The following is a 26,200-nucleotide window of genomic DNA, read 5'->3' as shown; positions in this document are numbered from 1 at the left end:
AGTGATCAACAGTATGAGCATCGATCTACGCAACTGGGATATGATGACGTGTGGCAACCAAGTCAGCAAGCCAAACCACCCAATCCCGTTAGTCGCCGCTTACGACAAGCATGGGTTGCTGAAGATCAATATTCTAACCCGGATCTTCACAGGTCTATTGTATGTGGAGGTTTCCACTGTTGAGATCTAGGATACAGCCAATCCCCAGCATTTCCTCACCACCACACTGATCATAGGATTGTCTAGTACTGTCTCCACTGGAACATTGCTTGGGCATTCAACAAACCTTTACTAACTAGCAAGTGGATGGATGGTCTGGACTCTGTTTAGATCTTACTTTTTCACTATTTACTCATCTAGTGATTCAGCTAAAACACAAACGGCACTGAACACTTTCACTATTTTACCAACTTTTGAACATGATTTTTCCATTCTCCTCTGTCATTACTGTCATCTTACTCAGAAATGTGGGTCTCCTTTTCACATTTTAACCACAGGCTAAGCGCATTAACGTACACAAGGCAACAGGAACAGAACTACTGTGATCATGGTGATTACACGGGTGCTGTCATGTGATTTAGAAAGATAGATGCACAACTTACGTCATTGCCGTAGTCTGTTGGATCTGGTGGCCCTCCATTAAAATATCTGAAAAGGAAGTGTGGGTAAATACTTTTTGGCTTCACATGATAATCTAATTTATACATGACAAATGATACAGTTTGTAAATATAATTCAAAGCATATTCTTTACATTCGACTTCAAACATACACATTTTCAGCAGCATCTTAGGGGCATGTCACTTGTATATTAGTTATTATTTGGGATGGGTGTGCATGGTGGAGTGGATAGTCCTGGATACATGACTGAAGGAGGGAGTAACAAATTTATCCCAACTGTATTTTTCAAATACATTTCAACATTATTTAGGAACTCTGAAGACTCTGCTTCAGATAACAGATAACCTATTTTGTAAGCCTTGGTTTTACTGGCAAATGGCAATAACCATAGACTCCTTTCTGTGTTTTCATCATAACTTTAGACATTTTGCAGACATTACACAGAAAGAGTTCCTCCCGTTCCCCCAACCCTAAACCTAACTCTAAACCTAACCCTAACTTAAATTTTGGACTTTTAGTCATTTTGTGAGTTCTCTAGTAATTGTTGTGTTAAGTTTTGTTAATAATTTTAATATATTTATAAATATTATTTGAATGAGGGAACGGGGGTAACCTCTTACCCATTACACTTTCATAGAAGATGATTAAAGACATGCATCAAAATGAGGGAAAAAACAGCAAAACATGGTAAATAACAGGAAGTTTTACCATGTGTGTTGGGTTTTCCCGAACGCTTAAACGCAGCAAAGGTTTCTGTCATTTAATATATCATAATTATGTCGGAATAGTTCAGCGTTTCACGTCAAAATTGAAGATAGAGAAACCAGATAATTGAACTGGCGGTACGTTTCATGAGATGACCAGTCACCGAAAACAAGCACCTGTCCAAGTGACATGCGATCGCATCATGATGTTGACATTTGATCTGTGTATTGACATGAACGACCATGGGTGATCGGTGATTAAATAGACATACAAAATAAACACAAGCAAAATGTATACTTACTCTAAAGTAGGCACAATATATGATGTCTTCAAGGTTTCCAGATATGCCGCTAAATTTGCTGTCTTTTCTACAACAAACACTACATCGTAAACCGGAGGGATGGGGGTATCCGCCGCAATCACCATTGTACAAAATTTACACAAACAAAAGTAACGTAAACAAAATATCAATCAACAAAAAAGTAAACAAGCACTGTAGCACTATGACCGAATCATATTCTGCACATTTCATCCGCTTTTCGACAGATAACAGTCAAATATTATTGATCGTTTTCCATATGGCGGAAGTCAGCTTGCTCGCGGTTAGTCCTTCCACATAAGAAAATAGTTCCAAACACCGTAGATTTTTCGGAAATAATGAAACTTCGTGACAATAGGAATTGCAGTCACTAAGATAATATTTCTATGTTCTACCACGGTGGCACTTTCTTGGGTATTTAATGGCTCATCAATAAAGACAGCGACAGTGCGTAGTAATACAAAAGGGAGACGACCAGCGAGAAGATATATTTTTAGACGCACATAATGGATTTCATAAATAGGGATTTTACTGCATGTAATGTTTACGTCACATTTCAAGGCCTCCTTATTAGAAACAACCAATGCGATAATTGTAATTCAGACGATGTGTGTATCACGTGAAACACACTTATATACTGATACAAAATGAATAGTGGACTGGAAGACAGGAAGATCGAGAGATGCCGTTATTCATTCAGCCGTCATATAAGATATAGATACATGTATGCAAAAAATAAACACATATGGATCATGTAGATACATGTTATGCCTGTTATGTCGATATATGTGTTTACGTATCATATGCTAACGTCTGTGTCACATGTTAACATCACGGGGTTTAATTAAATCCGCCCCCAGTTATAAAATGAATCTAGTTTCACGCCGCAGCCATCGCTATGAGGGACCTTTTATATTTTTATGGGCAAGCATGTATAACGTGAATGATACCACCACCCCACCCCACCTAAAGCCTATGCACAAAGTAAACATTTCGTTTCGGGTCTGTTTTATTATACTTATGGCAATAAATATATACGTGTCGATTTATGTGCCACAATAATCGGCAGGGTTTTCCAGATTTCTTACGGGACTTTTTTTTAGATATTAATTTACTTATTTTTACCAGGACATGCATGCAGTTTCTAAAGTAGGAATAACCAGTTCTATTTTCAAACACGCACACGTGTAAATAGTACAAGGCAGCGTTAAGTATTGACGATGGTGTAACAGTCAATTACCTTGAGATTAGGCATAGTCAACCTTGAGATTATAGGCATCCTCCCATTATTGGTGATGCCTCTATTTGCACTACGCATTAAAGCTACGAGTGTTGATTCAATGTCGTAATAAAAGCCTGCCAACTGAATTAATGTATACTGGTTTATTTATTTTTCAAAGGAGCGATAAAGTGGCAGTATTCTTATGACAGGGCAGTCCAAGAGTCGCGGCATGATGTGGGTATATTACGGTAGTCAGGCCTGGCAAGTCGACCGTATCATTTTGTTGTAGGGATAGACAAACGAGGATCTTTCAATAATGGGAAGAAGCGGTGCTTCATATGAATCAAATAAGTACTGAGGCTGCTGTGTGTTTGTTGTTTAACGCCGCACTCAGCAATAATTATAACGGCGATCTGTAAATAAGACAGGTCCAGACAATCCGGTTATTGACACCATGAAACTCGATCTTCGGGACAAATGTATGATGACATATTTCAACAAAGTCATCCAGCCTTACCAACTGTCCCGTTACACGCCTCGCATTAGACCACATGTGCATATTCTGTAATACAGATGCACCTTGTGACGGATTCCTTTTCCGTTGGAACGGGATGGTCCCACGACCCGTCTTGATGAATAAGCATTACTACGATTGGCTTGACATCTCTAATTTGCACAATCTTTGACCACAACACTTTTCTTTGTAACACATGTTACATTTGGAATCACACTTTCTCCCATCCCTCTCTTGGAAGCTACGGTGGCTGAGTGGGTTAGATGGCCTACTTTGTGTGCTGGCGATTAGGTGCCTGACTATGAAAGTGTGGGTTCGAATCCCGGATGGGACTCAACCTACACAAAAGTACATGAATCTGTAATCCCTAAAATAACGTGTTACATTTGACCACGTTCTAAATGACACTCTCTATTCACCGTGTTTTCTCTTATCAAGAAATTATGAAAGTTCCTCCTATTTCCAATTAATCATTTGATTGTTATACATATTATCCCTCGTGTTTGTGGACATGTCATACTGATGTATACCATATGTTTACCATATAGCTGCTAATATTAACTGCACATGTAACTCCGCCGGTGGTCCGCTTGAGTGAATATATAGAGAATCTCACCCAAGTGTCTACTGATATCAATTATATCAACACGAGTTGATAAAGTTACAAATATCCGAGGCTTGCCGAGGATATTTTTACCTTTATCAACGAGTGTTGATATAATTGAACACAGTAGACACGAGGGTGAGATTCTATTTATCATCTAAATCATTCTTCATTAGTTTTCAATGAAAAATGCACATCTCTCAACTCTGTACTACCATTAGATCTGCAGTGCAGCGATGTCATAGCATCGTGATGTCATCAAGTTGATGACGTCATAGCATTGTTGGGGCATTGTACAAAATCTACTGTCAAAACGATATCTCCTAGGAGATATCATATGTTATTATATAGGTAGTATTTTTCCTGTACCACGATTGGTCAAAAGACCGTCACATGATTGACTACAAAACACGATATTGACTTGAGTTTTCTGATAAATTACGATATTGACTTGGGTTACTAAAAATAGACAAGGAATCCCGTACGAAGGGGCTTCCCCCACTTTTCAGCCAATCAGATCACTCGGATAGATGGCACAGTGTGTGCATTAAAAGTTTATGTTAAAACCCGTTTCTCTTTCATTATATAATAAAACAATTATAGACTCTTGTAGAGGTCGATATCGGTTTTTATTGACCTGAGAAAAACAGGTCGATATTGTTTTACTCAGGTCAATAATAACCAATATCGACCTCTACAAGAGTCTATAATTGTATAATCTCACACAAGCGATATCTCCTGTGGAAAACAGTTTTGGATGATAAAGATTGTTGACAAGCACGCTGGAGACCAATCCTGAGACGGTCAAAGCGACCGCTGTGGTCATATACCCCTTATACGGTTAATCGTCTTATTGTTAGATAAACAAACCAGGAAGTATGTTTTTTTATTACCCACGTGGTCAACGTATGGGTAGTTGCATACTAATCTCGTACGTCACACGAGTGTCGTATCGCGTTGACCTGTGTCGTAACGACTTGACCTGAGATTCTAACGATTTGATTGGATAACCGATGACCTCTCAATTAGGTCACATTCTGACGTAACTATGTTTTCATTCATAATAAACACGTGAATTCATTCATTCTACAACTTAAATGCATTGTGGGAATGTAAACATCGCGAATGTTGCCGTGTCGCTGTTTAATTGTGAGTCGAACTGAGACATTATATCCGTCGAAAAACGTAAACGCAATGTTTCCACCAGTGATGTTAGCCGAATGTAGCAACTGCAAACCAAGAAACGGGGTGCTACGGAGTCGTTTACTGTAGGAGGCTGTACGAGGCGATGACAACTGACATGAATCGTGACGTCGGTTACCAAGGCAGTGACGTCATTACAGTGTGACGTCATGCAAATATTGTACTACAGTACAAAACTCTTTCGCAACCTCTTTATGAAACCGGTTTCGGTTTGAAACCAAAATATTAACAAAAATACGCTATTTTGTCAATTTAATGCATGTAAAACGTGGGTAATAAATGGGTAATAAATAAATCGTGACCTGACCTCGCTTTCGCTCGGTCAGACACCATAGGAAGGACACTCGTTTCGTATAATTCGTATGTAATGAGACCTCGTGTAGTATTCTCTATATATGTGATTACACATTTGTATTCTCTATTAAGTGACCTGTGAAGATCCGGGTTAGAATTGGTCTTCAGTAACCCATGCTTGTCGGAAGAGGCGACTAACTGGATCGGGTGGTCACATGTCATCGTATCCCAGTTTGCGTAGATTGATACTCATGCTGTTGACCATTGGATTGTCTGGTCCAGACTCGACTATTTACAGACCGCCGCCATATAGCTGGAATATTGCTGATTGCGGCCTTAAACAACAAACCAGCTATAACTCCATTTAGTGATAGATAGAGGTGTGATTATAAGACGTATCTTGTAATGCCTATAATTGGTATTGGGGGCATTGGTCTCAGGACTGTATCAATGTTGCTGGGCACTATCCACCCTCAGTGGTATGTATCATCTTTCTGCGTACCCTACCACAATAGAAGATCAGTTCCTAAGTTCAGTTGTCGAGATAGCTAATTGTTAAGCATACATATTTTTTTTTGTAGGTTTAAATATTTCCTTCAGATTAAATTAAACAGCAAATTTAAGAATTAATCAAGACTTCAAAACTGATACGGGACGATAGTGAGTGGTTGAGTTAAGTTTGACGCCGCACTCAGCAACAGTCCAGCTATACTGCTATTATATTATGGCTGCATGGGACGGTAGGGTGGCCGAGAGGTTAAAGCATTCTCTCATACTGAAGACCGGGGTTCGATTCCTAACATGGGTACACTGTGTGAAGCCGCATTGGAGGATCGGTGTGTATGTGTGTGTGTGAGGGGTTCTTCTCCCCCTTCTTTTTGTAAATGAAGTTAATGTTTTGCATTGAAAGTTCCTGGATCCGTCCATTTCTGGTGTCCCGGCCGTGATTTAGCGGTAATATTGCTAAGAATAGCGTAAAACCTTACTCACTCACTCAAAATAATAAAGAAGACTGCTTACATGTGCATTTAAGCCCAAAGTAGCCGAAAGCCGCGATGGGGTCCTTCTAGCCGAGAGCCGCGATGCGGTCCTATACAGTCAAGACATGACCCAACCAGAGACCATATATCTCTAGTAATTGTTGTGTTAAGTTTTGTTAATAATATTAGTATAATTATAAATATTATTTGGGATGAGGGAACGGGAGTAACTCTTACCCATTACACTTTCATAGAAGGTGATTAAAGACATGCATCAAAATGAGGGAAAAAACAGCAAAACATGGTAAATAACGGGAAGTTTTACCATGTTTCCAGATATGCCGCTAAATTTGCTGTCTTTTCTACCACAAACACCACATCATTAACCGGAGGGATGGGGCAGAGATATATGGTCTCTGACCCAACGTATGACCCTAACGCGACTTTTTAGCTAATAAGCCAAGAGTAAAGTATAGCTGTAAAAAAACCACTATGTCTTGTTTTAATGTGTGTCCTCTTGTAGACGAAGTTTCAATTGCAAAATATTTTCAACAGACAAATATTATACGACGACCAGAGTGGTCAAGGTGCAAAGGCCAAAGGGGGCGCTAGACCCTCAAATATGTAGCCAGTTCTTGGTCCCCCTGTCTGAATTCCCCAGGTGATAAACTGTATCGCGCGGCCAAATAGCATAGATAAATACGGTTGCGTTATTCAAAATGTAAAAAATGTACCCAGGGAAGCCCATTAAATGAAATATAGCTAATTCGAATTTTCGCGCCTTCAATTTCTATCGATTTTGAAATGCCCTTTGCGTCGCTCTCCTACGTTTGAAGAACACATTAATGCAAACATGGCGTCAGACAGCAGCGAGTTATTGGTAAGTCAATCAGTTTTAGAATATTGTTTCCAAACGCACATGAAATGCATGCTCACAGACAGGGCATGTATTTGCACTGAATCTGAAAATTGTAGAAGTGGTTGTCACATTTCATTCTCAATGATAAAGTTTTTTTTATGGTACAGATCAGACGGTAGATGAACTCTGTACTCTGTTGTCAGTCAGGAGACCTATCAAACCAATAGGATAGTCGTGCGATTTTTATGAAATGTGCTACAATGTAATGTTTCAATTATCCTACAGGTGTAATAAATCGATTTTATTCAACATTTATTTAAAAATCAGTTGTCATTGACCATATCCATTAAAATGGATATAATAATATCTTAGATTTTCAATATTTGGAAATAAACTGCACAACAGTTGACCCATTTGATAAGGGGTGGAGACGTGTAAAAATGCATCTTGTTTCTTGAGTGTAGTAGAGCAGAGAACAGAGCGTAATCAATATGTATCTTGCAGACATGACAAAAGTAATTTTCAACTTGTATTGGACACCAATTAGCTGTTTTTATGTATATTTCTTAATTATTCTGCGCATAAAGATGACTGCAAATAACTTATATTTTGGTGCAGTTTTGAGCAAATGTGCTGATTTCTGTAAGGAAGATGTTTCTGTCATAATTAATTTAGCATGTTTGTCAAATCTATGTCAAACTGATAAATAGATATTTGAGCTGACTGAACAGATTCGTTTTGATGAACATTGAAAGGCACTTCACAGCAACTACTCTAAGACCTGCTCTACGTATAGGGAACGTTATAATTTATCATCACAACCTCCTACTCACTGTATTCCGCTGTGATATTGCGTAAAACCATACTCACTCACTCACTCACCAGTTTCAGTTAATTATCTCCGCTGGGGTGGAAACAAATTTATCCCTCTGTAATCAGTGATCGTTAGGATATCACAGACATCTCTACAATAGCTCCCATGAAGATCTAGTCTTGAGCAAGTCACATGCTTGTTAAACTAGCGACAATGGGATTGGGTATAAAGATTTGCTGCTGATATGGGTACTTCATGTCATTGTGTCCCAAATGTTTAGATTGATGCTCATATTGTCAATCACTGGATTGTCTGTCCCAGAAGATTATTTACAGACTGCTGTCATATATCGGGAACATTGCAGCATGAAACAAATTCTGCAGGATTATGATTCAGCATAACTTGAAGCACCAAGCAACACAACATACATGTATATGCACTCTGTTGTCACACATGATTGAGTGTATTTTGTAGTGGTGTATCACACCCAGCTGTTGATACATCTGCTGTCTTTATAATGATTTTTTTTAGCGTGACGAAATATGACCAAAGTAACAGATATAGTTGTTGTCACTGGTTTGGGTTTTCAAAACATGACTAAATGTAAGAGGCTCGTTCTAATAGCATTGTACAAACACATGTAGTATTTTGTGTCGGGATGTCAGTAGGATGACACCAGTCAGTTATCAGGCTCAATTATTGCAGAAGTTCATACAAAGTGCAGGAAATCAATACATCATTGAAATATGAATTCATTCATGATGAGGCATATTGTGTTATCAGCAATTTTAAATTTGTGATGTCAGAAATACATTGTTGTTCAGGGAAAGAAACCTTTCAAAATTTCCCACTAGACCACAGGACCAGTGAGAGGACAATAATTAATGGTCCTGTCTGTACTACACTGGCCCAAAATAACATTCGTAGATTTACTTAGCGATCAATGCAAAATTCACTGGCCACCAGGACCACTGCAAACTTATCATTTAGTGGTCCTGATGAATTTTTACTAGCCAGGGATCACAGGACCAGCGTAAATTTTGCACACTGTGGTTTCAATCCTAAAATTATTATCTCAATAGTTTTGGCTTCAAAAGGTTGACAACAGTCATCAAGGCATCAATTTTTTCATAATTTTGGTTAAGCTGTGTAATTGAGATAAGATCCACTTATCTGAACAGATCCCATCTTTGTGACTGACAGTTCATCTCTAATTTTACATTTTTATATGAACGTAGTAGGGGTGAAACGGTACGCTCTTACCACGGTAAGGTTCGCATTGCAGTACAAGGCCTTCGCTTCGGTATATGAGATGTGATCATAATGCAGAAAATTGACAAGAGCCAAGCCTTGCATTGTTTAATAACATGGAAAAAATAACCATAATCTTTGTTATTTTGAAGGAACAATACTGTCATTTTATGACTAGATAGAAATGAGGGTACGAAAATCAACAAATTGTTGGATTGCATTGCGGTATACCGAACCGAAGGCAAAATACTGCGGTATACCGTTTCACCCCTAGAATGTAGAGGAGAGATTGATTGAGGATTGTGAGTCACCTGCCAAAAGGGAAAGAAGGAAATTGGCAAAATACCTAATTGAGTTTGAGTGAGGTGAGTAGAATTTATTTGGTTACTCAAAGGAAAATTAGGATACCCAATTGAGATGAACACAAGCGAGTACATAACCTAATGACCCAAAAGGTTATCTGTAGCTCTGATATGATCAATGATTCATTCCAGGCTCTGAAGAAATTATCAAAACGTACAGTTCTCTACATTGTTACTTCACAGGTCCCTCATATTTCCTGTGAGGTCCCATAAAACTGATAGTTACCCCCATGTTTGTGAGTCAAGGTAAAACCCTGGTATGATATTGAGATACAAATTGTATCGCATCCATATTATCAGGATACTTATCATATTGTGGCCACACCGTATCATTACACCTCTACCCAGGACCCCCCTGATTCTTGAACACAGCTGACACTGATAGACGCTGTGGCTGCCTCGTCCCTGCAAATTAATGTGTACCTCACACAGCATATGAAGTTTAAGTGTTATTGTGTACCTTGTTTACAGAGGCCATCACCACAGGTGAACTTATTGATTCTGCTTTTGAAATATCACTACACCAGAGTATGTCAGAGTTTGTACTGCAATGCACAGCTGTTTGGTGTGGTCTACACAGTAGGCTTTTGTTGTATTACAAGGTCATGGTGGTGGAGTGCATGGTTGTTGGGAAAGTAGGTTTGCTCAGTATCAGCCAGGTCATTATAACCCCCTGATCCGCAGTTTACAGTCCGTTTGGCTCAAAAGCGGATCGATGAATTGCAATCTAACTCGAAAACTAATAAACATAACATACTCAATGAAACGCTGATCATAATCAAAACATCATACCAACTCTGTGAGGTTTTTGCAGAATTTTTGTCCTAAAAGTAATAAAGTTGTTTAACAAACTATCATTAAAATATTGACACAGTTCACTTTGTTACAAGGGAGGAGTGCAGAGAAAGGGACAGCCAGGTGTTCGAGAAGCATGTTCACAGACAATGTTATTTATTCATTAACCTGTGCTGTGCCGTCTCCATCCGTTCTCGAACACCTGGCTATAGTTGGTTCTTCAGACTAGCAGGAGGTACCAGTTTTCTTTTGGCAATTTCAGGAATGTGAAACTCTGATTAAAATAATCTATTCATGTTCTTTTTACAATAAAACACCATTCTCTCTATATATAGAAACAACAAAAGAATAGGTATTTTAAATTGTAAATATAGAGAAGTTTTGTTATTGAAGAAAAAAAGAAAGTTTTTAAATGAGAACTTCAGATGCCTGTGGTGAGTTGAAATATATAGAAGTGATGGTGATGATGATTAGGTGCCTGATTCTGAGGGTGTGGGTTCAAATCCTGGATGGGATTCAACCCAACAAAAGTACAAGAATCTGTACTTTACTAAGAAAGTGTAATCCCAGATGTAACATATGTTAGATGATGATGATGATGATGATGATACTTGCTCATAATCATATCTTACCACTGATTATCCATGAGGATCAAAAGGGTTTTGTATCGGGTAGATATATAGGTGAAGTGACTAGACTTATTTATGATATATTAGACTATACAGAATCATACCAGATACCAGGCTTACTACTACTTATTGATTTTGAAAAGGATTTTGATTCTGTGGATAGAAAATTTATACATAATGTACTTAACTTTTTCCGCTTTGGGCCCAGTATTCAAAATTGGATAAAATTATTTTTCGAAATCATTGAAACAAGTGTTTTGGTTAATGGTTTTGCAAGCCCCTTCTTTAAGGTTACAAGAGGTTGTCGTCAGGGGGATCCTATATCACCATAATCTCTTCATATTATGCGCAGAAATCCCAGCAATAATGTTAAGAAATAATAAAAATATAACAGGATTAAAACTTGGTAATATATATTCCCTTCTAGCACAATTTGCAGATGATACCACCCTTAGTTTAGATGGATCAGAAAAAAGTCTCTACTCTACAATGAGTACATTATCCTTTTTTGCCAGATTTTCAGGATTAAAACCCCCGCCGTGATGTTGCTGGAATATTGCTAAAAGCGGCGTAAAACCAAACTCAGTCAGTCAGTCAGGATTAAAAGTAAACACAGAAAAAAACAAATTGATATGGATAGGTTCCAAAAAGAGATCAAGATACAAACTCTGTAAAGAGTATAAGTTAGACTGGACACAAACACAGTTTAAGCTATTAGGTATTGAATTTGATATTGATTTAGTAAATATGCTTAATCTGAACTACCCAGGTATGTAAATAAATTAGATAATATTGAAAAAGAAATGGAACATTGGACAAAGAGAACTTTAACACCAATGGGTAGAAATATTGTGTTAAAATCATTATTACTACCTAAACTAAACCATTTATTCAGCAGTATACCAAGCCCACCTAAAAATATAATAGAAGCTTTTCAAAAGAAATGTTTTCAATTTGTTTGGAAATTTAAACCAGATAAAGTCAAGAGAGATACAATGTCACTTCAGCCTAAGTATGGTGGCATAAGTGTACCCATATTAGAAAAGTTATTGCAGCTCAGAAACTTTGTTGGATCAAAAGAGTATTTGTGAGTAAGTCCAAATGGGCATGTTTCTTTTATGACCATTTAGTTGAGGCAAACATACCGGTAGTAAATTTGGCTGATGCTTTCTACATAGAAAACAATATTGTCCAAAATATCCACAACCAGTTTTGGAAAGAAACACTGTCAGTATATGCATCATATTTAAATTGTTGTGATAATATTGAACTATCTGTTATGGATGTAATGAATAAGTCAATCTGGTACAATAATAACATAACAATTGATAATAAGCCAGTATATTTTTCCCATTGGTATGAAAAAGGTATAACATATATTAACGATTTCTTCAACGATACAGGAAATTGGTTTAATTTCCATGAATTTATTCAAAATATACTTTGAATACAGACTTTTAACATTTCAAGGGTTGAAACAATCTATCTGTCTTCCAATACTTACAAAGAATTAACTTTAGTCAAATACAAGACATTTCTCAAACACCAATATTACCTTATAATATTTCTAAAATCAACAGTACTTCAGGTAGTAGATTATTTTATGAAATGTTGCAAAATTCTAAATTTACAAAACTTAAAAGCTATAGCAAATGGGAGCTTTGTCTTAATAAACACATTACTGAAACAGAATGGATAAACTATAGTTTGATGGCAAAAAGATGTACACAAAGCAGTGACTTAAGATGGTTTCAGTTTAAGATTTTACATAATATTCTCAGCACTAATTGTTATTTATATAAGATTGGCTATGTTAAGTCACCAGCATGTTCATTGTGTAAAGATCCAGCTGAAACTATAGCACATGTGCTTTGTAATTGTCAATATGCAATAGATATTTGGACAAAATTTACTGAATGGATTGAAGGATACATGGAAAGTAAAATTCACTTAAGTGAAGAACATATATTATTTGGATTTAAAGGTAAAACATAATAATCCTCTTAATGTGGTGATAATAATAATCAAATATATGTTGTATAAATGTAGTAAGAAAGCAGTGAAACCTAATTTTATATGGTTTCAAAAGAAGTATTAAAATATTATGAAATCTCAAAATTTATTGCCTTTTCTAATTGTAACTATGCAAGTTTTCATTCTTTCTGGTCATCCTTCCATTTACTTTTTCGAAATACTTTAAATGACCTACTGTAACTACATGTATTTTGTATATATGTGTACTATATGTAAGAGGTAATGTACACGTTATGTATTTACATCAACACTACTCACTGTACACTTAAAATACTTTCAATTGAAGAACATAAAGCTGCTGTAATGGAAATTGTAACATAAAAATGGAAATAAAAAAAATAAAATAATCATATCGGTATATGGTCTCATTTATAATTAGCAATAATTTAAAACAGGGTCCTCAGCTTCCCAGTTAAGTTATGTGTACTGATCTGGAAATTCCCCTCTAAAGATTACACTATGACTGGGAGACAAATATGTTATTTAACAATATTTAGCTTCTGCATGCATATTTGAAAATAATCAAAGCAGTAATGCAATGTAGACCACACCACTCACGAGATGCTCCATCCAAACAATTCACAACCCTAAATGGGCCTCGGGAGTTTCCTCATCTAAAAATAGCTTTTCATTAGACTGGTCACGTGACTTGTAGTGTGCTTGCAATGGCTGCTGAATGAGTGCAGACCATAGGAATAACCTTCAAAGGAATTCATCGTCAGTGGCCCACCTAGCAACAGTTGCACACTATTATGACAGGGTTTAACAGATCCATGCTCTATGTAAGTTCACAGACAGAATGCATGATAAGGCTGCTTTTGTAAGGTGTTGAGTTTTTATGTTTGAGGGCCACATGTCCTTGCCGGTCTACCTGGCTTGATGAATCATGACGATCTTGATACTGCCACCAGTGATGATTGATTGGGTGGGGTGCTGACCTTGTCAACCTTACCCCTCTATGGACATTGAACCTGTTTTGTATTTTGTGTTTCCCCGTACTTCAGGAAGATATACGTTGGATGTTTCATTGCATTGATCCCACAACTCAGAATAATACTATTGCATTATTTATTATGACGACCAACAGACTAAATACCATAATATTAATTCACATTTTATGGCATGTTCTCCAGGTTTGCAACTTTGCACTGGGCTAGTTAGTTTGCCATTTTATGGCATGTTCTCCAGGTTTGCAACTTTGCACTGGGCTAGTTAGTTTGCCATTTTATGGCATGTTCTCCAGGTTTGCAACTTTTGCACTGGGCTAGTTAGTTTGACTATTATGATAAAGGAATATGTAAGGCAAGTAGAATTTGTAAGTGCAGAGGTATCCAAAACCAAGGGTACAAGTTTCTTACTTTTTGGTGGTCATGATTGAGAGTGTGGCAGGGACAGACATTATTTTTCATATCAGCAACTTGATTAAGACTATAGTAGTGTATGTAAAGATACTACATTTTAGGATAAAATTGACTAGTTTCTCTAAATTTTCAGACTCTTGACTCACTAGTGGCCATGTCTATGCATGTGGATGGGCAAGGAAATGTTTCAGGCACATTTTGCATCAGTTTGAATTATTTTGAAATATGGAATCAGCCCACTGAAAATGATCATGCTGATACACTTCATGAATTTAGATAAAATCTGGGTGTCACCAAACTTTGCTAATCATTTCCCACAATGCAAGATAAATTGTTGCTTTGATATTAACTGGGTGACATATTGTGATTGTCATGTTAGGTTTCTGTGCACGGACCATTCATTATGCAACAAATCAATATTTGCCACAATGACAATTAGGGATGTTCCGAGGTTCGAAAATCGATCGAAAGAAGGATTAAAAATGATTATCCATTGTAAAAAACATATTTTTGATTAATCGGAATTTTGTTGTTTTTGTATAACACTCTTGAATGAAGTAAACTTACCATCAAATTTGACGAAAATTCACGAACAAACATGCGCTCAACAGCGTAAAGCTATGCACATTGTAAAATTTTAATCACGTTTATTGTTAAATTACAATTCCATTGTCTTTCTTGCATGCGTGCATTTCATTGCATGACAGCATTAGTTATATAAAACCCATTAATTTAGAAAAAACCTGGGAAAAAACCATTAATATTAATGATTACATTAAAAATGTATATATTTGGATTATAATTGATAATCATTCACCACTATCCTCTGATAATCTATAGTGGATTTAGTTTCCTATTCCCAACAATAATGACAATATAAATTGTTGTGTTGCTGTGGTTGGCTGGTTATGTGTAATAAAACCAGTCTCTGGATTATCTCTTCCAGACTTTTTCCGTACAGGCCACTGTCAGGTTGCTGAGTGTGGATATACAACAAATAGATAAATTGATCTTTTCAAAGATATAGCTATATCATTGTCACTTGATAGGATTTGAAAAGGGATTTTCTCATATGGCCACCCGTGTCCAGGTTAAGATGTAACCATGGATAACTCCACCCCGGGCTGAGTATGGGATGCCTAGTAGAGTACTCACTGCATGCTCACCCCAGTGTAGGCCGTAGGGTTTTGATGTAGTGCCATGACTCCATCTACTGCCACGCAGCAATAACTTAAACATATCCTGTAAAAAGAAGAATTAAGGGTTGATCACTTATTCCATTACCATTTATACTGCTATTGTTTATCGTAAGCTCCCATAATTCCACAGTTTAATTTTCTTTCATCATAATGCTTTCATGATGAGCTGTTTTCGAAACAACGCATATACTTCCATCTCATCAAAGTCATATCTATCCATGAAGGTCCGGGTTAGAATTGGTCTTCAGCAAACCATGCTTGTTGTAAGAGGCAACTAACAGGATCGGGTGGTCAGACTCGCTGACACATGTCATCATATCCCAATTGCTCAGATCGATGTCCATGCTGTTGATCCCTGGATTGTCTGGTCCAGACTTGATTATTTACAGACTGCAAACATATAGCTGCAATATTGCTGAGTGCGGCGAAAAACTAAACTCACTCACTCACTCAAGGTCATATCTCTGACTAACTCAGTCACTGTGACAATTTGAAAACCGATTGAGTCAGACTTGGATAAATATCGGTTCGACAGTTATTGTTCAGGGAGAACAGTATTAGACCTGTTTACTGAAGAACATATTCACAGACGAGCAGCAGTGTCGATTGAATCTTACCGGTAACAGCTGGAATCACATTTATTGTGACAGAAGTAAAAGACACAATTGATTTCTTGTAATGTATATCAAGCTGTGATTCATATCCCATGTCACAGTCAACATGTCCCAAAGCTGCATACCACAGTCTACATGTCCCATAGTGCATACCACAGTCTACATGTCCCATAGTACATACCACAGTCTACATGTCCCATAGTGCATACCACAGTCAACATGTCCCATAGTACATACCACAGTCAACACGTCCCATAGTACATACCACAGTCTACATGTCCCATAGTGCATACCACAGTCAACATGTCCCATAGTACATACCACAGTCAACATGTCCCATAGTGCATACCACAGTCAACACGTCCCATAGTACATACCACATGTCCCATAGTACATACCACAGTCTACATGTCCCATAGTGCATACCACAGTCTACATGTCCCATAGTACATACCACAGTCTACACGTCCCATAGTCATACCAGTCTACATACATCACAGTCTACATGTCCCATAGTACATACCAGTCACAGTCATAGTACATGTCCCATAGTGCATACCACAGTCTACATGTCCCATAGTGCATACCACAGTCTAGTCCCATAGTACATACCACAGTCTACATGTCCCATAGTACATACCACAGTCTGCATGTCCCATAGTACATACCACAGTCTGCATGCCCCATAGTACATACCAGTCTACACGTCCCATAGTACACACAGTCTACATGTCCCATAGTGCATACCACAGTCTACATGCCCCATAATGCATACCTCAATCTACATGTCCCATAGTACATACCACAGTCTACATGTCCCATAGTGCATANTGCATACCCAGTCTACATGTCCCATAGTGCATACCACAGTCTACATGTCCCATAGTGCATACCCAGTCTACATGTCCCCGTAGTGTCCCATAGTGCATACCAGTCTACATGTACATACAGTCTACATGTCCCATAGTACATACCACAGTCTACATGTCCCATAGTACATACCACAGTCTACATGTCCCATAGTACATACCACAGTCTACATGTCCCATAGTACATACCACAGTCTACATGTCCCATAGTGTACATACCACAGTCTACATGTCCCATAGTGCATACCACAGTCTACATGTCCCATAGTGCATACCACAGTCTACTACATAGTGCCACAGTCTACATGTCCCATAGTGCACACAGTCTACATGTCCCATAGTACATACCCAGTCTACATGTCCCATAGTGCATACCACAGTCTACATGTCCCATAGTACATACCACAGTCTACATGTCCCATAGTACATACCACAGTCTACATGTCCCATAGTACATACCACAGTCTACATGTCCCATAGTGCATACCACAGTCTACATGTCCCATAGTGCATACCACAGTCTACATGTCCCATAGTGCATACCACAGTCTACATGTCCCATAGTACATACCACAGTCTACATGTCCCATAGTATATACCACAGTCAGTACGTCTTGTCAAATCAGTAACAGTGCTGGTAACACCAACAGTTCTCAATCTTGTTTACAAAAACACATGTCATACTGAATAGTTGATAGGTCATTTAGAATCTTAGGATGAGGTTTATCAAGTGTTACAGTTAGTGAGGATATGTGGAAGGACGCAGGCAATGCAGCTTAAAGTAGTTCCGGTATGGTACAAAGAGAGTTGGGCAGATACTCCACCAGTGTCAGAGCCCTGCCCACAGAGGCAATGTCTATTCTGAGTTTCACTTCTACTGGTGTATACGTCATATATCCTCTCTATCAGGATGTAACATCTCAGTGGCAGAAACAAGATGCTGGCTTACTGGCCCCTGTGGAAACAGTCTTCAGAGTGTCAATAACATAGAAATGTGTACATGTTATTTGACTGTGTACACCACAAGACCTTTAAGCTGAAATACTCATCAAGTTAGCTATCTGCATTCATAATCAGGGTTTGATCTTAACATTTTTACCACTAGATCGGTGGACGAGTTGGTCATAACAAACTATATCAAACACAAAACTATGTGATAATTGTTGTTTTCATTTGTTGATTATGAATACTGTATACCATAACTTTTGATTTTTCTGAAGAGCGTTAATCATTAGCTTTTATAGTCATTTCATACTTAATAGACCTTATTATGCAGTTGTGGAAGAATAAATAAGCTTGATAACAGTCTGTATAATACTCATTATGATAGATGACGCTGTGCAAGAAAGTTAAAAACCAAAATAAACAAACACAGTGATTTGAAACAGCGTTCACTAAATATCTACACAAACAGTCAGACAAGCCAGACACGGTTTTAACTAGTCCAGACCAGCTGTTTAGTAGACAATATCGTTCATACGTGCCTTAGTGTCGAATCCTGATAATGTATCAGCAAAAAATGTCAAAATGGATGCAAGTAATTTTCTGAGTGCTTTTTATTGTCACATGACAGGTGCTTGAAGTCGTTATGCGTGTGGACTTTATCCATGCTTCAGTTGTTAGTCTCTCATTATACAAACTAGTTGATGTGCACTGTAGCTGTTTAGAATTTGTGTGTAAATTTGACACATATAATGTTAAATTGCTTTTTCAGTATAGCAGAACTGCTGTGATTTTTATCTGTTTTTCCATGAAGTACAAACATTTATCTTGAGGCTGTGGGAGAGTACATGTTATTTCATGTGTAGTGTGTGAATGTTGTTATAGGCCACTTTTGGCAGTAAATTCAGGAGAACAATTCTTAAACAGCAGACAGAAGGATGTTCAGACCATCTTTACTTTACTCCAGAACTGCCCACACTATTGCCTATCTGGAGGAATTTGTTTGAAAGATGGATACTTAGTAACTGACATATACATTCATAAATTTATTTTCTTTTCCACTTGAATGATGTGGGCAAAAGTAATTTTTCTACCATTACAAGTTCCATATTATATGGAGACTAGTGACCAGTGAAATGTCACCAAATTGTGTAAATAGTGTGGGGTCTTTGTAGTTGTTTTATGAGCATGAAAGCAGAATTGTTTACATTTTAAACTTTCGGTACTTGATTCAGCTGATACATATGTGAGGATCAATCTAAACTACATAAGCAGAGCTACAGATAACTTTTCGGGGTCATTGAGTTATGTACTCAGCTTGTGTTCATCTCAATTGGGTATCCTAAGTTTTCTTTGAGTAACCAAATAAATTGTACTCACCTCACTCAAACTCAATTTTGCCATTTCCCATTTACTGTTAAAATATAATAAAGTTCAAATGTTTTTGGTTTACATGTTTGTTATTTATGTTTGATGTCTAATCTGAGAAACGATAAGAAAGACTGCAAGTTGCCTAGTTCATGTGCTGAAATAGAACCTCTCAATATACCTCAGTTAGTTTATCTACATTTTGTGTAATGCATTTAAGATCACATTTATTGAGTATTTACAAATATTCAAGCCGTACCTGCAATGCTTAATGACGTAATAGGAATTGAGTTTTCAAATAATTATTTGAGTAATTTCACGCAGATCATGCAGCCTATCTGTACCTCTGCATAAGGAACATTTATATCAATAAAACTGCTACTATGCACATGTTGTAGAAACTGTTACCTGCACTAGATGCAACCCAACAATCAAGTTACCTGCACTAGAAATAGTTCTCATTCATTGCTGCAGCTTTGATGTAACTAAAACAATCCATAATAAACAATATCATAGTTTTTTTCTCCTTGTCACAGACTGAAAGTGAAATTGAAATAGCTGTTGGAAAACTTTTACTGAATAGTACAGCTAGGTCAGAATTTCTTCTTTGTATTTTTTTGTTTAGGCTAGAGCAATTATATTTCCTGTTTTACGGATTTTTGTCCTAAGAAAACCTAAAGGCAGGAGGGAAAAAAAATAAAAATAAAATGACCACTCAAAGTAATATTCCTTCTAAATACTAAAAGTATTTTACTTTAGGAAATTTATAAAGTGTATATGGGCGAAAAACATTCTAAAAGAAGTTTTCTTGTAAGTTTACATTTTTCACCAATAAAAATGTTAGGATTTTTTTTTTTGAGCGGGGAAAATTAATTTTTATGTTTTTTTCTTATTCTTGTCAAAAAAATATGACCGGCAGATCCATAAAACAAGAAATAAATTTGGTCTGGCCTTACTTTTTATTCCACTTGATTCACATGCAAGAAGGAGGAAAATCAACTAATGAAATACAAGTACTCATAAATCCAAGCTACAACTCGCAACACACACACAGTATTGTGATATTTATTGTATCGCCACCCTGATGTATAATTAGGGGATAACTGTACTGTGTTTGACGAATTGGGGACGTATACCGGTGGTTATATAGCCGCAAACTTAGTTATATCGGCGACGCGTAAGCCATTTCGTCAAACACAGTACAGTTATCCCCATTCTAATTCAACTCATTTTACTCTGTTTTTTCGTGAAAGAAATTCATTAGTTAAACAAGGTCAAAGTTCCTCTAGGTCAAAGGTTAATCGTATCACTCCTAGAAATTACACCATCGCCAGAAGAAGTAGTTCCCTTTCAAACTACACACGTTTATTATGTGCACACAGACTAAATCTGACAATGATGAACAGACCAAGTATTATAGATAAAATGGACGGAATTATGATGAAACCGCCCTCTAGTTACAGAAATGAGCAGCCCGCTGATTCCTCAACTACAGGCCATTATCAGTTCTGTTGTCAAATGACGTCACAGCAGGTGACGTCAAGCTCCATAATGACGTCATAAATCTTGTTTCATGATCTAACAGTGTTGGGTCAACAGCCCGTTGCGAGTAAGTTGTTTGAACTTAGAATTAAATTTATGATACTGTTTTGTCTTTTTTAACACAAATTCCACCCATTTTAACTGGATAGGGGAGTTAATTGACCAGTGGCTTCTGCAAATGACAATGTCCTGCAAAACAGCGTTTATAGCATTGACCAATCAGAACTCATGTTACATACTAAGTTGAATTAGAATTACCCCTTAACAGTCTTGCCTCAGGTTGTGACATATGGTATACCTGGGTTTGTCCGTCTTCGCTGTTTGATGACTCATGTGTCTTTGATGAAACCAGATGTGACATGCTGCCCCCAGTGTGGTTGAAGTCTTTTGATTCATCACCCTTTCATCAAACCATCAGCCTTTCATCAAACCATCAGCAAGGGACCAAAATTAAATTTCAGTCTGATTACAGATATCGACCAGCTGCATGTGTGATACATCTCTTCAGTTGTCAGTGTTGAAGACGGACTGTTCTGTTTTCATTTTTAGTCAATACATTGTACACCAAGATAATCTCTTAAGCCATTGAGTAATTACACAGCATTGGGCTTTGATACTTTTTGTGCTTATTGTATGTAAGTAACTCAAAATTAGCTGGGTAATAGCGATTTATGTTTTACATCAAATGCAAATATGCTTATCTGGAGCTGTGTTTGTAATTAATGCTTTGTCGAGTGAGTGAGTTTAGTTTAGTTTTACGCCGCACTCAGCAATATTCCAGCTATATGGCGGCGGGCTTTGTCGACGGAGACATTGCAGTCTGTGCCATTATGAAGACTGGTAGTCAGAACCTGGCTCTTTACATCACTGTCAGTAAATTGTAGTGTAGTTATATGGCGTATTCAGGGTTCGATCTTTACGCTCGCCCACAAGCCCGAGGCAAGTAAAAATTTAGTCGGGTGAATTGAAACAAAGTTGCACTAGTCCGGAAGACTACTAGTTTTTTTCAATGATTATTCATCAAATACTGCAATTGAGATCATCCATTTTCAACTCTCACCACCAGACTAGTGAATCCAACATTGCAGAACTCCAAGATAACATCTACGTACATCGTGTCACTTTATTCAAAACATGATAGAGGTCCCTCGCTATACCTCCCGTTTTAGGTTGGAAAGAGCGTGCAAAACTGACAATTTTAGATATCCATTTAAACACCTTCTGTTCATTACAACTGGCCCCGATAGAGCATAACTATCTGATAAATTATAGCCTCCCACCAAATACCTCTCATAACACTTGGCAGAAAAAATCGCTGCATGTGTTTCTTCCTTCGTGGTTTATCTGGACATTATTAATGTGTAAGCTTGCATTTTCATTATAAATTAACTTATCTTATTTGAATAATATGAGAAAAAAACTTTAATATTTATAAACAGTAAGATTAGATCTTTCAAATGGTGTATGACATGCAGTAGCAATAATGTTTTACAAGCTGGTATTTTCCTTGATAAACACAGGCTTCATCTATGACCTCATAGTCTCTGGAAACTCAGTGTCATGGCAGTGAAAAACTCTTGTTGACTGGTGTTGAAAGAGTTAAGAGTAAATTAAATCATTTGTTACATACAACAGTAAAGCAATGAAAGTTAATTTCATTATCAATGGACTACTTGTTTTGTGGGCTAGTGATAGCTGAAGGTTACTAGTTTAGTTCTAACCCTGGTATTATTAGCGGAGCTCGCCAGATTGATCAAAATTTTAGCCTCAGGCTTTGTTGCTTTGCTGCTTACTTCATTGTGTGTATATTTAGCGTAATAATTTATCATGAAATCCTTTGACAAAGTTGAGAAAACTCAGTATGTGGTATTTAGATGACTTCAATCAAATATGCCAGGCCTGCCAGTTCCCCAAAGCCAAGTCCCCTTTAAGGATATATTTATTTAGTACGAAGCAATGAGGCTGAGTGGTGTACAGCCAATTTGTTGAGACCGTTAGGTACAGGTCAGTTACATTCCAGTAACCAGTCAAGTGAGCCACTCACTCCAACACCTTGTACTGCAACATTCTCCGTAGTCAGCAGTACTAGTCACACCCAGTTGGCTGCCTCTCTCCGACAGTCATGTTGTTTCTGGTATGTTCACCTTCAGCTATTCCTCTCTGTATATGTGTTTTATAGTAGGGGATGTTTTACCTTGTCAGTGCATTGTGTTATTTGTGGATAGCAATAGTTTAAAAAAATGACAGATCACAGATCTGTTGTTTTGTAGGCTTGTATCTTTGGATGCTCCTCGTTCAGTATTCAACAACAATTTGTTTTCTATTTTATGATTTGGGGTGTCAAACCCCAGTTCTTACCTCCGGATTTAAAAAAAAAATGTTTTCTCTTTTTTTTATGATTTTGAGTATGAAACCCTAGTTCTTTCCCACTGATTTAGATCTCAGGCATGTGTTACTATGCAGCAATATCTGGTGTATTTTATGGATGGAGAAATGTTGTGTTTAAGCCAAGGTAAGCCTGCTAAATACATTTACGACATTTGTATGTGTGACAGAAGGTCATAAGATAGGTAAGCAGATGCACGGAACTCTTGTTGAAAGCAAGGAGTCATTCATACCCTATTTCACTCCAGTCTGAGGGGAGGTGGGGTAGCCTAATGGTTAAAGCGTTGGCTCGTCACGCCGAAGACTAAGGTTCGAATCCACACATGGGTACAATGTGTGAAGCCCACTGGTGTCCCCCGCCGTGATGTTGCTTGAATATTGCTAAAAACGGCGTAAAACCAAACTCAGCCAGTCTGACAGTCAGCAACATTCATGCCCCAGTTCACACAGTTCTGCACCATTCAGAGTTTTAAATAGAGCGTCAAGGTTAATACAGGTCTCCAACAGACTATGTCTGTCACAAGAGGCTGTCACAGTGGATCAGGTGGTCAGACTGGAGACCATATAGTCTCTGTTGTGACTCGTTGACTTCAGCATGGGTCCGCATACAAAATGGCAATCATTGGATTATCTGATCAAGACAGGGTTATTTATAGGCGTGAATATTTTATTTCTGCTGCAATGAACAAAGAAAAATAATTGTTGAAACTCCCATGAATCCAAGTAGATACATCAGTTGCAGAAGTTTATCGTTTCCATGATCCTCAGATCCAGTCAGTGCACAGCTGTGTGTGCTTACATTTCTTGTGTACATGTTGGCTAACATCAGATGGATGTCCTTCTAGAGGCGGTAGACAGGTATCTATACACATGGATTTATCACTCACTGTTCCAGGTCTTATTGAAAATAGGCCAGACTGGATAATAACGAATTTATGTACAGACTGGACAATAACTAATTTATCTCACCATGTATTGCAATAAGTTTACAGTTGATGGAAGAACAATGTTCATGTTTGATCAGACATTGTTGAAACATTGACAGACACTAACCTGAAAGGTTTACAATGGTTGTAACACCCCTAAAGAAACCTGAAACTCTTCCTGCCTGGCAATGAATTTAAAAACCTAAGTAAATCAATTTGGGCTGTGCCAGTTTCTATTTCAGCTCAGTTGATCACAAGCTAGTTAACATCCATTTTCTACCAAGCGTACACCACTGAATGGTTGACTTGGGTGTGGAATTCATTTGATGTTTATACGCACAAACATAAGCACATCTAAATGAGCCCACTCAATTTCTGTGGCTAAACTAGGTATGCCTGTATTTACAGCTCCAACATTTGTGTGGGCGTGGGTGTATAGATCTGTCGGAAGCGTAATTAGTGGGAATGTGCTACATTTTTAGATTTGTGTCTTTGTTTTAATTAATCTGATCAAGGTTTCTATATTTAGTGTTGGTGTGGGAGGGATGGTTAGACAATTTCCTCCTTCAAAAGAAAAAAAAATGTTGTTTGTGAATGTTTGTTTGTTGTGAATTCCTTAGATTAACTGATGAGGGGAAATTTGTGTTGTTTGTGGTACATCATTGTGAAGTCTCATGGGATGTTTGTTCCTGTTGGTTAGGAGTGTCTGAGGTTGATCAGCGATGTGACGGTAGAGGACTGTATCACATCATATCGCATGCAGCCTGTGTCAGTTCATGGGATTTTCATGTATTTGAGTCATCACTGAAGAATTTGGCTGCAGGCTGCAGTGCTTGAAACATTGTTTCAATTCTCTGGGTCACTTTACCCACAGGAATAGGTGGAGATTAGTCTGAATATTTTAGACTACTTCCCAGAACTTAGTTTTAGCATACCTTTCAGTATGTTTTACTGTTATTATGTCAAATGTAAGAAGCCGTCAGAGCTTACTGAACCTGTACAGACTTAAATAGACAGGCTTCAGACTAGTGGCTAAAGTCTGAGACTGCATGTGTGTAAAGTTTTTTCATCAAGTTTCTTCAAGGCAAAGGAAATTGACTTTAGCAGCAAACACCATTGCATACAGCGAGCGGTGAAGCTGTTGTGTTCATGTCTGAGTGTAACCTGTAGCTGCAGGTGTTGAAAACAGTCGTGGGACAACGGAAGTGATTATCTGTTGTCTGTTGATTCAGGAAACAGTGACTGTTAAACCACAGTCAGTCATTATTGTGTGGAATTACCAATCAGCATGTCTGACTGGATGGATTATCTTTGCCAGGGCGTTCCAGTGCTGGTTGGTATAGGTGTTGTTGCCGTCACCGCCATTCTCGCCAAGATCTTCCTGTTCGGAGACAAGAAGAAGAAGGCACCCATAACTCTACAGGACCCCACGTTGAAATACCCCTTCAAACTTGTGGACAAGGAGGTAAGTGTGGAAAGACTTGTCTTCATACGTAAGCAGGAATTATTCTATTATCTGCTGGAATATTGTTGGGGCATTATTCAACTAAAGGACTGTCGGAAATAGAAAAAAAATGTATTTGGGCAGTTACTCTGTATCCCTAAAATGTACACAACTGCAAATAGCAAATGTCGAAATAACCCACTTCGGCCTAACTGGGCGTTCAGTGGGATGCGTAATAGGATATCCAGAAAAGCATGTTTACTCGTAAAATCGGGCAAAACTTAGAAAAAATACGAACAGCTGCTGAAAACAATAGATCAGACTATAGATGGCAATTAGGTCGCT

General features: G+C 37.7%; 2 protein-coding genes across 4 annotated transcripts in view; one reads left to right on the top strand and one right to left on the bottom strand.

Moving 5' to 3' along the window:
- The window catches only part of LOC124264560 (mediator of RNA polymerase II transcription subunit 25-like), a 38,107-nt gene extending 36,162 nt beyond the window's left edge, over positions 1 to 1,945 (bottom strand). The window contains 2 exon segments of the mRNA XM_046699311.1: positions 603 to 648; positions 1,627 to 1,945. Coding sequence (XP_046555267.1) covers positions 603 to 648; positions 1,627 to 1,751 — 171 coding nt within the window. The 5' untranslated portion in view covers positions 1,752 to 1,945.
- Positions 1,946 to 7,238: 5,293 nt separating this feature from the next.
- Positions 7,239 to 26,200, top strand: part of LOC124264587 (NADH-cytochrome b5 reductase 3-like) — a 33,791-nt gene continuing 14,829 nt past the window's right edge. Inside the window, exons 1-2 of one of the 3 annotated variants that reach the window (XM_046699335.1) lie at positions 7,239 to 7,341; positions 25,730 to 25,876. In XM_046699335.1, coding sequence (XP_046555291.1) covers positions 7,315 to 7,341; positions 25,730 to 25,876 — 174 coding nt within the window. In that variant the 5' untranslated portion in view covers positions 7,239 to 7,314. Of the gene's footprint in view, positions 7,342 to 13,831; positions 13,988 to 23,207; positions 23,235 to 25,729; positions 25,877 to 26,200 lie in introns of those variants that run through there. The other 2 variants (XM_046699334.1, XM_046699336.1) reach the window with 2 other exon arrangements.

The sequence above is a fragment of the Haliotis rubra genome, unplaced genomic scaffold (assembly GCF_003918875.1).
Source record: "Haliotis rubra isolate DU_JTF1 unplaced genomic scaffold, ASM391887v1 Scf93, whole genome shotgun sequence".
NCBI lineage: Eukaryota > Metazoa > Mollusca > Gastropoda > Lepetellida > Haliotidae > Haliotis > Haliotis rubra.
This window is presented reverse-complemented; position numbering and strand designations above follow the sequence as displayed.